The following is a 15331-nucleotide window of genomic DNA, read 5'->3' as shown; positions in this document are numbered from 1 at the left end:
ATCTTCTACAATAAGGTGATGCTAAGACAAGGGGTGTTCGTTTCCGAGAACAGCTGCGATCTTTATCAATAGTTGATGTGTGACGATCGAGAAACGTCATCAGTCTTTTCATCCTCGTAAAGGTTAAGAAGCTCATCACAACATGACCACCAAGTGGTCTGCATCTCGAGCTCGACGTCTAGCGCCTCAAGTAGACCTTCGGGAGGCAGCTCTGGTTCGAATATCTTTGCGAAGTGTGTCTCGAGCATGCGAATTGCTGAATGCCAAGCACCCATGCCCAGACCTTTTAAGAAGTCACTGGCATCGACGCGACAATGGGGAATCTCGTGGAGTAATTTCGGTATGAAGTCGTAGTCGCTCACGCCTTCGGTGCATGTAGCGATAGCGGCTTGATAGAGGGCAGATTTAGTTGTGTATTTGGCATCCTCGATGTTGCCGGCCTCAACCAGAGCCGCTGCATAGATCTCACGGTAGTGATGGTAGTTCCATGCCATATATGGCGAGACCTCCAGTCTGGATTCCCACTCTGGGAACCAATCGTTGCGTAGAAACCTTGGAACGGCTGAAGCACCGACGCAGCGTGGTGCAGACATGGCATTGTCCCAATCGATGATGCCGGTTACATTGCCTTCTTCATCGACAAGAATGTTTTGCAGATCAAGATCGTTATGATGGATAGTAAAAGTTTCGCCGGCCGGTCCATGGAAAGCAGGTTGAGAAAAGACCAGGTTGAGGATGGTTCGGATACCAAGGTTTTCAAGGAGGCCGTCCAAATCACCGAGCTCGTGCTGCTCATCCAAATGTTTCACCTTGGATTTCATTCGAGCCTGGAGATACTCCTGAGTAGTCGCCGCTGGTTGACGTTTGAATGAAACATCGGACGCGCCCTTGAAATGACATGTAGGGCCAGTGCCAGTAAGTCTCCCATCGTTATCAAAGGCAGGCACTCCAATGCCATCAAACTCAAGGCTTTGGATACGTGTCATTACCTTCGCTAATGAGCGTAGAAATGCAACGCGCCTTTTCTCGATGTAGGGAGGGGGGACGTCCGCATCACGGAAGACATCGTCGTCCCCTACAAAAGGGTATCCTTCCGGAAACCAGAGCGTGTAAGCAGGCTTACCGGGCAGCATCGTCATCACAATGTGAGGGAAGCCAAGCGCATTTTCGTGGCCAGTAGCATAGTCGATAACCTGTGCGACGGGCGCGGCAGTGTTCTTGCGAATGTACTCAATGAGTTGGGCCTCGCGCTCTAACACGTATGCATCTTCATCTGTCCAGTGTTCAAGTGTTCCGTGACCAGGCACGCGGACCACGAATTTATGGGTTTTTCCACCGTCGAGGACATCGACAAAAGTTGCCGCATTGTATGCACCTTTGTCGCGACGCACTACAGCTACACAATCGGCGGAAGGGAACAGGTTGCATGCCTTGAAGAGCTCATGGTACTTCGCATCGGAAATGGCTGCAATAGTCTGGAAGTCACAACGTGGGTGGGAGCCATCACCTTCCTCTTCATCTTCTTCGTCGTCGTCGTCGTCTGAATCAGTATCCACGGTTTCGCACTGGTCGACTGGCTCATTGATTGCGGGTGGCGCATCTTCATCAACGGCGGAGCCATATCTACTGGAATTGCGACCAAAACGGAGCAATCGTGGGAGGATTAAATTCTTGTAAGTAGCCTTGAGATGTCGACACAAACCATCTTTCATCCCTTTCTTGACATAGAGCTGCTCTGGCACCGCAGGAATTTCCTCTTCAGGTTGGTCTAAAGATTTGGTGTTGTTCCAAGACGTGGCGAATTCCATTGAGGATACTGAAAGACCGCTTGGTTCCTGAATAGGTGCTCGTCCTGTATCCAGGTGGGACCTAGAAGGAGAGATGCCAGGCACGTAGAACGTCTCGCCACAATCGAGAACCAGGAGAGAACTTTCAGTTAGTAACGTAGAGCTTGAAGACTTTTGACATAGCGAACCCGCGTCACAGTTGTCTAAGTTCTGGTTGGATGTTGTGGCAGTCGATGCGTTGCTTGATGGGCGGTTTGCTGAGGTGGACCGATTTATCGGCGAAGTCTGTCGACAAGGTTTGCTGGCCAGGGTGACGGAAAGGTTGTAGTAGAGGTTCTTGCCGGCAGTAACTACCTTTTCGAATGAGTTGCGTTGAATAGTACGGGTTGACGCGGAAGGCTTGGGTTCGGAAGACAAGCCAGTAGTTGCGGCATTTAGGCGCTTCTTGTTCTTGAGACCAAACATCATTGTGCGACTCAAAGTTTGATCGTTGCTGTTTCCAAAGTTGAGTTCTCAACGTCAGACAAAGAGTGGAAGAAGATAAAGGCGCAGTGTGGAAGAATCTTATAGCAAGAAAGGCACAGGCACACTGAGTGAATATATTATTTCAAGGCCGCTCTTCCTTTGAGGTCAGTGCTCAAAAGATGAGTTGCACCGCACGTAATGCAAAACTATGAGTGAAGAAGAGCTGATACGCTAAGCCTGAGCAGCTACCTGGACTTCTACGGTCGTTATCGGAGCTTTTTCACAAAGACAACACTCAATATAATTTCCTCAGCATGAAGTGGAACAACATTGTGTAGCTTCTACGTTATGCTTACGGTAGGTTCCCGTTTGGTTTATCGTTCACGTCCACCGTGTAGTCCCACGTCCTGCGAGGCGAAGCAGAGAATTGACATGATACCAAGCAACAGTCCCAATGAGGCCTTTTGTATGTCATGAAACCGACAGCCTAGATACAGAAACAGAGACAGGCGTGAAAAAAACTCTTACATGCAATGGTTTTTCACACATAGCCAAGTATGAATATGTCGGTATTAGTATGGGGCTTTCCGTCTCTTGCGGTCCTTGTGAATCACGTACAGTGCTCTCGAAAAGTACACGAGCCTTACCATGAATGACTGTCACGGCTCTTGTCGAGCTGCTGTAATTCACCCCTTGCGCCTCACAGTATATCAAAGGCCCTCAGCGCCCTACCAGACAGGACCGGCATAGACCTCGCTCCACTGGCTTCTCGACCTCTCCACCGAGAATCAAAACTAACTTCCTGACAACGTACACATACTTAGAGTGTTTGCATCCGCAACCCATCGACGCCCTCACCTAACCTTCCAATTTCCGACACTCCGAGTTACATCAGTCATAAGGACGGATACTGGCCCATCGTGCTCTCAACTACAACACATAGCCACTCATCGTACTATTCATAGCAAAGTTCAGCTACTAGACGACACAGAGACAGCCTAAGATGCCTAGCTTCAACAGAACCAAAAGCAAGTTGACCTCAGGAGACCACAAGGGTGACAAGAAAGCAAAGTCGATTCCTCTTCGACTCACCTTCATGGAGCAACCGCAACCCGACGACTATGTAATCCGCAATCTCGACGACCTCTACTCCAAGACCGTCCGTGTCTGGAAGGGCGGTGACTGGAATGACAATGTGATGAACGGTGCCACAGGCGTTTCGTTCGAATCGTCCCACCACGTGCCAGAGGGAGGTGCCAAAAGTCGGAAGGCTTTCCGGGACGGTATCTTTGGATTTTGCCTGGAGTGGGTATACGTGAATCATGAGGGAAAGTCGCATCGTGTCCGCTGTATGAACTCTTTTTCTGTAAAGTCGCCACAGTGTACCGAACATCCAAGGGCGGTTTTCAAAGATGGTCCGAACAGAGTTTACGATCTTATGAACTGGGGTAAGACGGTCACCTGGGATATGATCAAAGATGCCAACGCCGAAAAAGTTCCGTTGACAGACACTCAACTCAAGACAAGAGCCTTGGATGAACTGAAAAACATCGAAGCTAGAATCAGTGAGACTTCCCAGAGCGGCAATAATGTCAAAGAGCTGGTGAGTATGTATTCTGCCTTACAGAAAGCGATCAGTAACAGAGAGTACTTACTTTGGGACCGGTCAAACGCGAGCGATGCCATTTCCCCAATCCCTGTGTCCGGCGCTATCTACAGCTCCCGGAAGACTGCCAGCAATTCAGCGCCAGGTAATGCAGCCCTCGACGACAAAGCTAAGCGCAATCCGAATGATAAGAAGAACAAGGGGAAGACGAAATACACCAGAGGCCTTACCCAAAACCTTGAAGGAATCGAGGAATAGACGCGATACCTAATCTTTCTTGGTTTCTCTTCCTGTCTTACATTGAACGATAGTATGGCAGGCACATGTTTCAATGGTCTTTTGCAGAATTGTTGTTTTGGATGATAACATATGAGAATACTTTACTATGTCTTTCTGGATCGTGATGCGTGACGGTGGCGCACAAAGTGACGAACAGTGACAAGCATGAGCCGCTGGACGCAACGTGATAGAGCGCGATCTGGCGTGTGCAAGTGAACGAGGCTGAAGTTCAAGGAGTGGCAAAGGTGCTTGAGAGGAGGTGCGCACATATAGCAGATCGCCGCCGCTATATTCCTCGCGCTCTTAAATATGTGCGTACCGTCATACAATGATCTGGACAAGTAAGAGAAGAGCATAGGATGCGCTGCGGGGATGCAACCGGTAACAGCTTAACGCGTGCCAATGGCTGCCGCAAAGGTGAGCTTCATCTCGTTAAGTCACTGGAGGCGAGCGTGCTTGTGCATTTGCGTAGTATATTTGTAAAGGATGTGTAGCAATTAGAAGTCTGGAAAGACTGTTGGGCAGCGCAACAAGGCGCGACGGGACTGAGCCCGCATCATAAATGCATCCGTGTGGAAACATACATCCGATGCAACAAAACCCTATCAGTTTGTTTTCTTGACACCTAAGTATTCGACGAGCGCTTTGTTGCAAGTGACTGACGTTGCGCTCAAGCGTCTGAGTTAACAAGGGCATATATTACACACTATGTGCGATGGGCAAAAATTGGAAAAGACACCAAAGCGTTGGACTTTAGGGTCAGACAGAACAGGTTCAAGACATTGTTGGTATTAGATTTCTTTGCAAAAGTGTTCCTCAAGTTTTCCTAGATTGATAACAGTAATAAATGGGTTGTTTATCTCTCGAAAGAAGAAGCGCATTCCACACAATCTGTCAAACGCATCGTTGAAAACGTTACCTGTCTCCTGTAAACCCAGCCACACGAAATCATGGGCTTGGAAGATGGAGTAAGCTCAGAAACAGTACTATACGGATGGCACAATTAAAACGAAGTCCATTGAATACCGAATTGTACGTCGATATTATATTACGTTGTGCCATTAGAACTCCCATCCACTTTCGTGTACGCCGTGAAGTAGAAGCAAAAACGCCGCATACCTGCATCCTACGTCGATATATATCCCCCTAAGAAAAGGCAGTCTTGATCTTTGAGATCGGGTATCAAAATGTGAAAGTATGCGTTCGTGCGTCTAAATATGCGGGAGACAGATGCTTGCGCAACGTCGTAGTGAAAGGCAGGTATCTGAAAGGGGAATATTGAGACTTGGAACCGAGACCATGAAGGATCATACAAAAGGGAAAACAGGAGAAAACCTGTCCGTTCTGGAGAATACACTAGCCCATACCGAACAGGTACTTGAGCTCATTCAAGTTGAGACGAGTCAGACTTTTTGATGCCTTCTCGTCAAGAGCGGCATTGATCTCATCACGCTTCCTGTCTTGGATGGCGACGATACGGTCCTCAACGGTCTCAGGCACGATAATGCGATGTACATGGACCTCGCGCTTCTGAGGCATGCGGTGAGCACGATCAACAGCCTGCTCTTCGATGAATGGATTCCAGAAAGGATCCAGTATAATCACTCGCGATGCCTTCCAAAGATTGAGGCCAGCGTTGCCAGCTTTCAGGGAAACCAACATGACATTCTCGTTTGGATCGTCCATGAAAGCGTTGACAGCATCGGCACGTTCGTCCATCTTCATGCTGCCATCGTAGCGTCGATATGTGATTTTCTCACGGTACAAAGGAACTTCGACAAGGTCCAGCAAGGACGTGAACTGAGAGAAGACCAGCGTCTTTTCGGTCGCATCGTTCTTCTTGATTTCCTTGATCAGTTCAACAGTCCTGCTGATCTTCGCAGACGTGATGTAGGTCTTGTCCAGACGACGCAGGTAGCGTTTCTTGGCGCTCTTGTTGCGGAGCGACTCCTTCTTGAGTTGAGCAAGAGTCTGCTTGGGCTTGGCGCGTGCCTTACCCTTACCCTTGCTACGTTTGTTCGACTTCTTACCTTCGGGCTTCACCTTGATCTCGGGTGCGGAGCCAACATTATCGTCGTCGTCCGCCTCGTCGGCTGCGTACTCATATTCATCATCATCGACAATGAAACCAGCTAGGTTACCCTTCTTGTCAATATCTGGTGCGCCATCTTCGTCCTCAGAGTCGGAGTCAGAGTCTTCGTCCTCGACCACGGCCTCCTCTTCTTCAGATAGGTCGGCCGACCCAAGACGGTCAGGACAGTGGACTTTGCAGAAATGCTTGTAGTCCGTTATGAGCTTAGCCTTTAGCTCGCCGCGACAGTGCGGACACCTGGGCGTGCTGGTCTCATCGTTGCCATCCTGTGCAGCACGCAGTGCTGGATCGATGAGCTTCTGGACACACTCACCACAAACCGTATGTCCACACGGAATGATGATGGTCGGATTTGGATCAGCTTCGAGACAAATTGGGCACTCGAACGTATCGTTTGCCTTCAGCCGCACGATGACATCATCATTCAACTCTTCAGCACGGATCAAGAGGTCGTCTTCGGCAATACCCTCAGTCGCCGGCTGGCTGAGGTCCTTGATCAGATGAGGATGGCAACATGCTTGGCGGAGACGAAGCAGTAGAACCAGAACATTAGCGTAGTTGGCTGTGACAGTACCCTTCTGCAGGTATTTGTTCATCTGAAGCTGCGACTTGGTTTCGAGAGCCTTATACAGAGCATATTCTTCGTCTTCAAACTCCACATTATCAATAACGGAGTGCTTAGGTGGGATCTTAGAGATGGGCTCCCCATCGACAACGGTGGTTTTCTGACGTCGGAGCATGATGGCCTTGATCAAGATTTGGATGCGATCAAGCGCGCGCTTCTTGGTGTGCTCGTTGGTGGTCTTCATGGGCTACCATTCGTCAGCGAAGTACGATACTATAGATCGTCCTACTCTACACTTACTTTGGCAATCTCGAGACTGAATTTGTTCCACGTACAATACGGCTCCGCCTTCAAGAACCGGAGGAGCGGGTAAAGCTCATCAACGCTATTCATCATAGGCGTACCTGTCATGCACAGGCGGTGTTTAGCCATGAGATCAGCGCAAGCCTTGGAGGACTTGGAGTTTCGGTTTTTGATGTTGTGGGACTCGTCAATGATGATACGATACCACATGCACTCTGGTCCCATTAGCGCAAGCCTGTCTTTGGCTTTGCGACGCATGCTAGGATTACGCAGCTCTTGGTCGTTGAGAATGGCCTCCTTCGAAGACTCCCTCTGCTTGTACTCCGAGGTGAGAGATCCGAACGTGGTCAAGACAACATCGTGTTGACGGAGCCGAGCGAAATCGGCGTTTTTACCGCTGCCATGGTACAGATGAACACTAAGCCTATGACGAGGATGGACATGGCGTTCAATTTCTTTCTCCCACTGTCGCATAAGAGCAACAGGTGCAATAATGAGTGTTGTCTTGCAAGCCAGGTCAGTGGATGGGTTCGCACAGATAAGAGCCAGAGCTTGTATTGTCTTGCCCAAACCCATCTCGTCTGCTAAGATGCCGCCTTTGGTCGAGCCTCGCTCTTTCTTGAGCAGCCATGTGAGACCGATACGCTGATACTCCTTCAGGATGCAAGTCATATTCTTCGGTGTGGGCTCTCGATCTTTGATGTTCTCACCATCATCCTTAATATTCTCGAAAAGCTTTTCTATCGCGGCCGCCTCGTCAACATTGAGAGGGAAACTGCCATAGTTGTCCTCGTCACTATCTCTCCCTCGCAAAGAAGGATATGGGTAGCCTGCTCCGGCACGTTGTTGTTGATGATGAGTGACTGGTTGCTGGAATCCGTAACCGCTGCCTGGTGCACTCGGAGCGATCAGAAACTCAGCAAGTTCTTCTGGAGCCATGAATTCCTGGTTGAATGCATCAGCGGGTGACATGACGCCATGATCATGCCCTCCTTGATAAGCGTTCAACTCTGGGAATGGTTCATAGAACTGATACTGAATGGGATCGGACTGCGCATACGCACGAGCAGGGAGCTCAAATCCTTCAGGCGAAGGTGGGTCAGATTCAGTCAGGTCAACAAAGGGTATAGACTCGGACTGATGGTGAGAAAAGGACTGCCGACTCGGAAGCGACTGTGACCAAGGGCCCACGGGCGAAGTTGGAGTTACCGGACTTGGCTGCCCACTGACACGTTTAGCCTCAGGAAAGTCAGATAACCCAAGGCTTCGTTTCCGGCTCTGTTTTAGAGAAGGCAGAGGCGTTGAAGGTACCTGCAAGCCGTATGGAGCACCATTACTATATGATGGGCCGCTGTGGTAGTTTGTGGGGTCGTGTTGTTGGCCCTGTTCCCAGACACCGTTATCGCTGTTGCCATTGTTGGACTGGAAAGCTCTGGCCATGGCTTCAGCATCGGCTTCGCTTTGCCGCTGCTCATTTGATAGCCTCTGGTACAACTCCATCAGCATGTTCTCGTAGACTGGCTTGTCATTGGCGTCCACGTTGGGAAGAACGGTGTTGATGAGCTCGATGTGCTCTTGAATATTCATGGCCTCCTGCGACGCCATCTTGATCCAGCAAGGAATTGCCGTGGTGAAGTACCCAAGCAATAGGGGGTGGTTGTAGCGAAGGGCGTTGGTGGTGGTGGTGGTGGTGGGGGTTGTGTCGCAAGGAGTGCGGCGCAGGCGGTTTTACGGCGGAAGGGCGTGAGGAGTGCTGCGGTGAGGTGAAAGTGAATAGTGAGCGTGAGGCCCAGATATCAGGCTGCCGTGCCGGTCCAGCTGGGAGGGAAAGAGCTGTCGAGGCAGTTACGGTGGCGGGCGCGACGCGTTGCGCGGGCCTTCTACCAGATTTACGATGAAGCGGGAAGCGACGAAGGTGGTGAAATCGAACAACAAGTTGGACAAAGAGGTGAATAAACGCAAAGTGAAGAGAAGCGAACAAGGCGCTCCCGTCCTACCGTACTGGGGCCATGATAGCCTTACGCAGTGGGGGGTGGGTTGCAAGTCGACGACGACTGGAGATAATGCGACAGGCACTGCGCTGCGCAGTCCGACTTGTCGCGTCCCCCATGATTACCGAGAGGGCTGTCTTTGCTAGGCCAAACGTGATGTCATCAGATACAATCAAATCTAATGGAGCCATGCATCAGGCGAAAATGTGCAAACCAACGGTACACAGGGCGCGAAAAAAAGCCTCCTGCGCAGCTGCTGAGTTGGCAACGAGGCTGAAAGCTGAAGGACTTTTGTTCTGCTTCGCTCCGGTGAAGCAGACATGTCTACAGGCAGCTTGGCGTGCATTCATGTACGGCGACGTCAACCGAGGCGCGCGAGAGACGCGAAAATAATCCTCCTCTAGCTGCATGCAGCGGATTCTTGGTCTACCCTAGTCAAGTATGATAAAACAGAGCGTATTCGTTGCGATCAGTAATTGTTCACGCCATGCCCCCAAACTAACTTTTGCGGGCGATAACATCGAGTCTTACACCCGCGCCTCGTAAAAAGCAAGTATAGCATCGCGACATTCTAGTTTCCTGCAACGAGCGCAATTCAGGTATATATCACAACAGCCATATAACCCGTACAAGTAAGCCTACTCTGGTCACTCAGGCAGTCGCATAATCACAAGACTTGCAAAGAGGACAGCGAGTGCCCCCAAAATGCATGCATCCCTTTCAAGGCGTGCGGCTGAATCCCGCTTGGCCCCGCCATAGCCCTCACTCATCAGCGAATCTAGTCCTTCCTATTGCAGCGGCAAATTTTCTTCAGAATTGCAAGAGCGACTTGAGCACCGCCAAAATAGATTCAGTCCTTGGTAAAGCGAAGGTATCCAGTACACACAAAAATGCACGCCAATCAGACCGCCATTTAAACCCAGAGGAACAGAACGCCCAAGATATGCAAAAGAGGTTTGCGCAAAAGCATGCAATAACAAGAGTGGTAGGGAAGAGGTGATACTCCAGACCAGAACAACAACAAGGACAAGTAGAACGCCAATACTCGCTATCCAATCCGACCGTGCCCAGTCCCCATCCTTCCGCCTAAGAGCCATCGCTTCGATTGGAGATTGTGGATATTCGGTAATGATTCGACAGCCGGCTAAAACAGTTCTTTCGGTATGTCGACGACGAGGACGACGATGATTGGTGGCCAGGCTTCTAATCAAGCCTTCTCCTCTTCCTTGAAAGGTCACAAACTCAGCTACTATGACTCCGCAGCAAAAGCTACAACACACACATATTAGGGTCAATTTACTCACAAACTAGCGGACAAGGAACGTACTCTCTCGACACTGCCATTATCCGTCTGATCCACCGCCAGAAGATTTGGGCTCTGTGCCCCACCACCTCGTTCTGTGAAGCCTCGTGTATCGAGCTGTGGGCGCTTCTTGCCGGGACTAGGCAGTCCCCCAGATGATGATGACGCGCCTCCATTGTCGTTACCCTTTGCAGGAAGAGCAATGTTGGGGAGGTGGGATGACGCTGTGTAGCGTGGCTCGCTGGAATGGTCGTACATTGTACTGCCGACTGTGGCGCACCGGAGGATTGTTTGGATGAGTTGGTTTTGGCGTAGAGGTTTGGAAAGGTAGTCCTGAGAGCTAATTTAGTAGTGGAAAAACGTAATGGAATAGTAGTAACGTACGTCCATCTGTGCAGCGAGACACTTCTCGCGATCGCCAACCATGGCGTGCGCCGTCAGTGCAATGACTGGTGTTGAAGGAATGCCGTTGTCGCGTTCCCATTCACGGATCTTCGCCGTGGCTTCGAAACCACCCTAAAATGTTTTTAGCTGTGAACCTCGAGTTAGCGAGAGCCTAGCTTACCATGACTGGCATTTGCACATCCATAAGTACGCAATCGTAACGCTTCTTTTGAATGTGTTCAAAGGCCTCAAGACCGTTGTTAGCTACAGTGACTCTGTGATGATACTTCTCCAGAATCCTGACGGCAAGCTTCTGATTGACAGCATTGTCTTCGGCCAGAAGAATCTGGAACGATTTGGAATGGTCTGAGACCAGAGGTGCGGCACGGCCATCAAGTGCCGGAATGAGCGCATTGCCCAAGTCGATTGGTAGACAGGGCGTCGTCATATAGCTCGAGATACCGTTTTCTAGCGCAGACCTGAGGCTGATGCATACGTGTGGCGTGAGCATGACGAGAGGAATGTACTTGAAGCGTTCCGCAATCCTAAGCTCCCGTGCCGTCTTGTCATTGTCGACAATGACGCAGTCGTACGGCATGTCAGTCCTCTTCGTCGTCTCGGGTACCTCCTCAACCGAGTGAACCACCATAGGCACAAGATCGAGTGTCTTAAGGTGCTCGATAATTTGATCCGAGAACCCAGTGTTGCCTTGGTCGACAAAGAGAACCGTGTGCTGCTTGTATGCCACGAGCTGAGGCTGAATGGCTTGAATTGCCGGCTTGCCGAGACGCACTTTGCATGTAAAGTAGAACACACTGCCCTTGCCAACGTCTGATTCGACCCACATGCGACCACCCATGAGAGTGACGAGACGTTTGGAGATAGACAGACCGAGTCCAGTGCCTCCAAACTTTCTTGTTGTCGAGCCGTCCGCCTGCTGGAAGGTGTCAAAAATAAGATTGAGCTTATCGCCACGGATACCTATTCCGGTGTCGGAAACGGCAAATTGGAACACATAGTGATCTGGGTCGCATTCTTGTTCTTGCGCCATGGATATAGCCACCTTGACTTCTCCGAGCTCAGTAAACTTGATAGCGTTACCAACCAGGTTGAGAATGATCTGCCTCAACCTGAAGGAATCACCAACAACGTAGTCGGGCACCTTGTAAGAGACGTCGTAAGCAAGGTTCAACTTCCGCTCGTTGGCTCTTGATGCTAATGACTTGAGTGCGTTGAATATAGTGCCGCGCATTGAGAATGGAATCTCTTCCATTACCATGCGGTTCGCCTCGATCTTGGAGATATCAAGGATATCGTCGATGATTGTCAGTAATTGACCAGCCAGATTATGAACAATGGTCAACATCTCTCGTTGCGCATGCGTAAGGTCGGTGTCGAGCGTAAGTTGGGTCATTCCAATGATACCGTTCATGGGCGTTCGGATCTCGTGAGACATATTGGCGAGGAACTCGGATTTTGTTTTGTTGGCCAACTCGGCTGCTTCCCTCGCAGCCGTGTTTCTTTGAATACTCTCTCGCAAACTGGACACCATCTGGTTGATCTTCCTCTTCAATTCATCCATCTCACCAGAAGCCTCGACGGTGATTTGAGTGAACTTGCCCTCCATTGCAGCGTTGGTGATGTCACCGAAAGCACGCACTTGTGACGTAAGGTTCTGGGCCATGGTGTTGACGTCTGTGGTGATTTCTTTCCATCGGCCGTCGATATCTCTCACGTCTGCTTGACCGCCCATCTTTCCGTCTACGCCTACATCGCGAGCTACACGCTTCACAGCTAGAGACCATTCGTCGAGTCTCATAACCATGTCGTTGACGGTGTCTTTGAGTAATCGGATCTCTCCCTCGGCGTCCACGTGAACTCTGCGGCTCATGTCTCCCTTGGCGATGGCCTGGGTGACCTCGGAAATACTTCGTACTTGCAGCGTGAGATTCTGAGCCATAGTGTTGACATTGTTGGTCAGATCCTTCCACTTGCCCTCAACGTTGTCGACCTGTGCTTGACCGCCCAGAATACCGTCGGTTCCGACCTCACGGGCGACCTTGCTAACCTCTTGTGCAAACGTGTTCAAGCGGTCCACCATGGTGTTGATGGTAATCTTAAGTGACAAAATCTCACCCTGAACTTCTGCCTTGACCTTCCTGCTGAGATCTCCTCTTGCGACGGCTGTAGTGACTTCGGCGATTTCTCGCACTTGTGTTGTGAGGTTCATGGCCATACCGTTCACATTCTCAGTGAGATCTTTCCAGGTACCCTCAACGCCATGCACTGTAGCCTGTCCACCAAGTCGACCCTCAGATCCGACTTCTCGCGCAATCTTGGTGACTTCGTGAGCAAACTGCTGCAGCTGGTCCACCATGCGATTGATTGTGTTCTTGAGTTCCAAGATTTCACCCTTGCATTCGGCTTCGACCTTCCGTGTGAGGTTACCCTGTGCGACGGCCGTTGTGACCTGGGCGATGTCTCGCACCTGGGTGGTGAGGTTTTGAGCCATGGCGTTCACATTCACTGTCAATTCGTTCCACATGCCCTTGACGCCAGCAATCTCAGCCTGACCACCAAGCTTGCCTTCAGTTCCGACATCTCTAGCGACTTTGGTGACCTGGGTAGCAAATGATTGCAGTTGATCCACCATGCTGTTGATCGTCTGTTGCAGCTGCAAGATTTCTCCTCGGGCCGGACGCTCAATCTTACGACTGAGATCGCCCATAGCGACAGCGGTTGTGACTACGGCGATCTCTCGCACCTGGTCGGTAAGATTCTTGGCCATCCCGTTAACTGCAGGACACGTTAGCATCGGCCCGATAGTGGAACCCTAATCACAACGTACCACTGTCAGTCAGCTCAGCCCAAATACCAGCAACTCCTGGTAGGTTGGCTTGACCGCCCAATCTGCCTTCGGTACCGACCTCTCGAGCGAGGAACGTGACTTGACTGGCAAACTCCTGGAGCTGGTCCACCATGGTGTTGATCGTGCGCTTAAACAGGGTGATTTCAGGGTCCATCTCCTTAGCATGAATCAAGACCTTCTTGCTCAAGTCACCCATAGCGACTGCAGTGACGATGGCACCGATTTCCCGCAGTGCCTTTTGGAAAGCCAGGTTGGCTGTGAAATGTCAGCCACAACGTTGCCTTTTCAAGACTATAGAGCATACCCTGTTGATGCTTGCCGAGTTCCCTTTTCAGTGCGCCGATGTCCTCAATGCCATGTTCGAATACCATGCTCTGTGTCGTTAGTTGCTTATTCACTTCCTGGCTTAGGTTGTCTGTTGTCTGTCAGCCTGGGCGCATGCAGAGGTCTTCTGTGGGCTCCCACCAATGTGCTCGCGCTGGTTTCTAATCTGGTCGGCCTGCTGGTTCAAGTGCACTCGCAGGTAGTTGAGCTGCTCTTCGGTAAGGGCTGCCGCGGGCTGTTCTGGGTCGCCATTCGACTCCTTGGCGGCGAGCCAGTTGGAGACCCAGATGGCGCGCTCCTTGTTGGATCCACGGCGTCCTTGGGCGGGTGGGCCGCTATTGCCGCGGAAGACTCCTGCTGGAGTATATAACGCGCCCTCCTCGGGCGGCTCTTGTGCGGGTGTCAGAGGGAACTGGCCCTGCTGGTTTGGAGCATGGCTGCTCTTGTGCTCGAGAAAGTCTATTCTTGAGCATAGCGCCGACAGCTCCTGCTCTAGTTGCGTCTTCTCCTCGCTCTCCGGGCCTGGCAGCGCGATGGCATTTGCAGCCGTCTTGGCTCCGTTGGCAGAAACTTGTGCGCTGAAACTGGGGTCTCGCGTAGGGTCGTGTTGGCGGGCGAGGTTGCGGATGATGGCTGAGACGCTCGAGTACGTCTCTGCGGCCATTGTGGCGGCGGGTGGAAGGGTGAAAGGCTCGAAGGGCTGCTATGTGCGCATCTGGAACGGGCAAGATGGACAGGAATGCGACAGAGCGGGTATCGATGGGAGAGAGGGCGGAAAGGGACAAAGGAGGGACTGAAGAGCCTTTCGGGGCAGACGACTGCGAGGATACTGATGGATCGCGAGATGAACTTGGGAGGTATCGAAGAAGCGCAAGCAGGGGACGCCCCGCTAGGATGGATATCCAGTATCGCTCAATCAAGGTTAGCGTCGAAGTTAGCAGCTAGGCAGCGTGAAGAATAACCGCAAGCCACAAAGCGCACGAGTCCGCGGGGACAGACAGAAACTGCGTGAGGAGGGAAAGAGCAAAGACAGCCCGACCAAGCGTGCTACGATATGCTGCCTCACTCTCCCAAAGGATTGCCCGAATTGCTGCCGGGTTGGGAAAGCAGACTGGAGGCAGAATGACAGATGTAACGCTAGGCCGAGAGCAATCTAGTCAGCCCTGGTGGAGTGGATCCGTGCACGTTGGACCTTGGAAAACGGACATCTCGGACCACAGCAACCAACGGCCGCTTGCTGAACCTCCCACCACGGAACCAGCACTCTCAGCAAAGCGAGACTTGACACCGCACACCGCCGACGTCATTCTCCCTGCCCAGCCCTTCGCCGACACCGCGAAATGAAGTGCGACCATGCATCCAG

The 15331-nt window shown here is 51.2% G+C and overlaps 4 protein-coding genes across 4 annotated transcripts; 1 reads left to right on the top strand and 3 right to left on the bottom strand.

The window, feature by feature from the left end:
• Positions 1-65: 65 nt before the first annotated feature.
• AA0111_g4039 (hypothetical protein) lies at positions 66-2255 on the bottom strand (the record flags this gene model as incomplete). Its single annotated transcript, XM_028649993.1, has 1 exon — positions 66-2255. One exon carries the CDS (start codon positions 2253-2255, stop codon positions 66-68), a length of 2190 nt encoding a protein of 729 aa, XP_028508297.1.
• Positions 2256-3255: 1000 nt separating this feature from the next.
• AA0111_g4038 (hypothetical protein) lies at positions 3256-4116 on the top strand (the record flags this gene model as incomplete). The annotated part of the gene is made up of 1 exon (XM_028649992.1): positions 3256-4116. The coding sequence occupies one exon, from the start codon at positions 3256-3258 to the stop codon at positions 4114-4116; it is 861 nt and encodes a 286-aa protein (XP_028508298.1).
• A 1377-nt stretch (positions 4117-5493) lies between these two features.
• On the bottom strand, positions 5494-8702 carry AA0111_g4037 (hypothetical protein; the record flags this gene model as incomplete). Its single annotated transcript, XM_028649991.1, has 2 exons — positions 5494-7041; positions 7095-8702. 2 exons carry the CDS (start codon positions 8700-8702, stop codon positions 5494-5496), a joined length of 3156 nt encoding a protein of 1051 aa, XP_028508303.1.
• A 1628-nt stretch (positions 8703-10330) lies between these two features.
• On the bottom strand, positions 10331-14632 carry AA0111_g4036 (Histidine protein kinase; the record flags this gene model as incomplete). Its single annotated transcript, XM_028649990.1, has 7 exons — positions 10331-10357; positions 10416-10724; positions 10776-10907; positions 10957-13571; positions 13624-13899; positions 13949-14059; positions 14110-14632. 7 exons carry the CDS (start codon positions 14630-14632, stop codon positions 10331-10333), a joined length of 3993 nt encoding a protein of 1330 aa, XP_028508323.1.
• Positions 14633-15331: the final 699 nt, after the last annotated feature.

This window comes from Alternaria arborescens (assembly GCF_004154835.1).
Source record: "Alternaria arborescens strain FERA 675 chromosome Unknown contig_7, whole genome shotgun sequence".
In the NCBI taxonomy this organism is placed as follows: Eukaryota; Fungi; Ascomycota; class Dothideomycetes; order Pleosporales; family Pleosporaceae; genus Alternaria; species Alternaria arborescens.
This window is presented reverse-complemented; position numbering and strand designations above follow the sequence as displayed.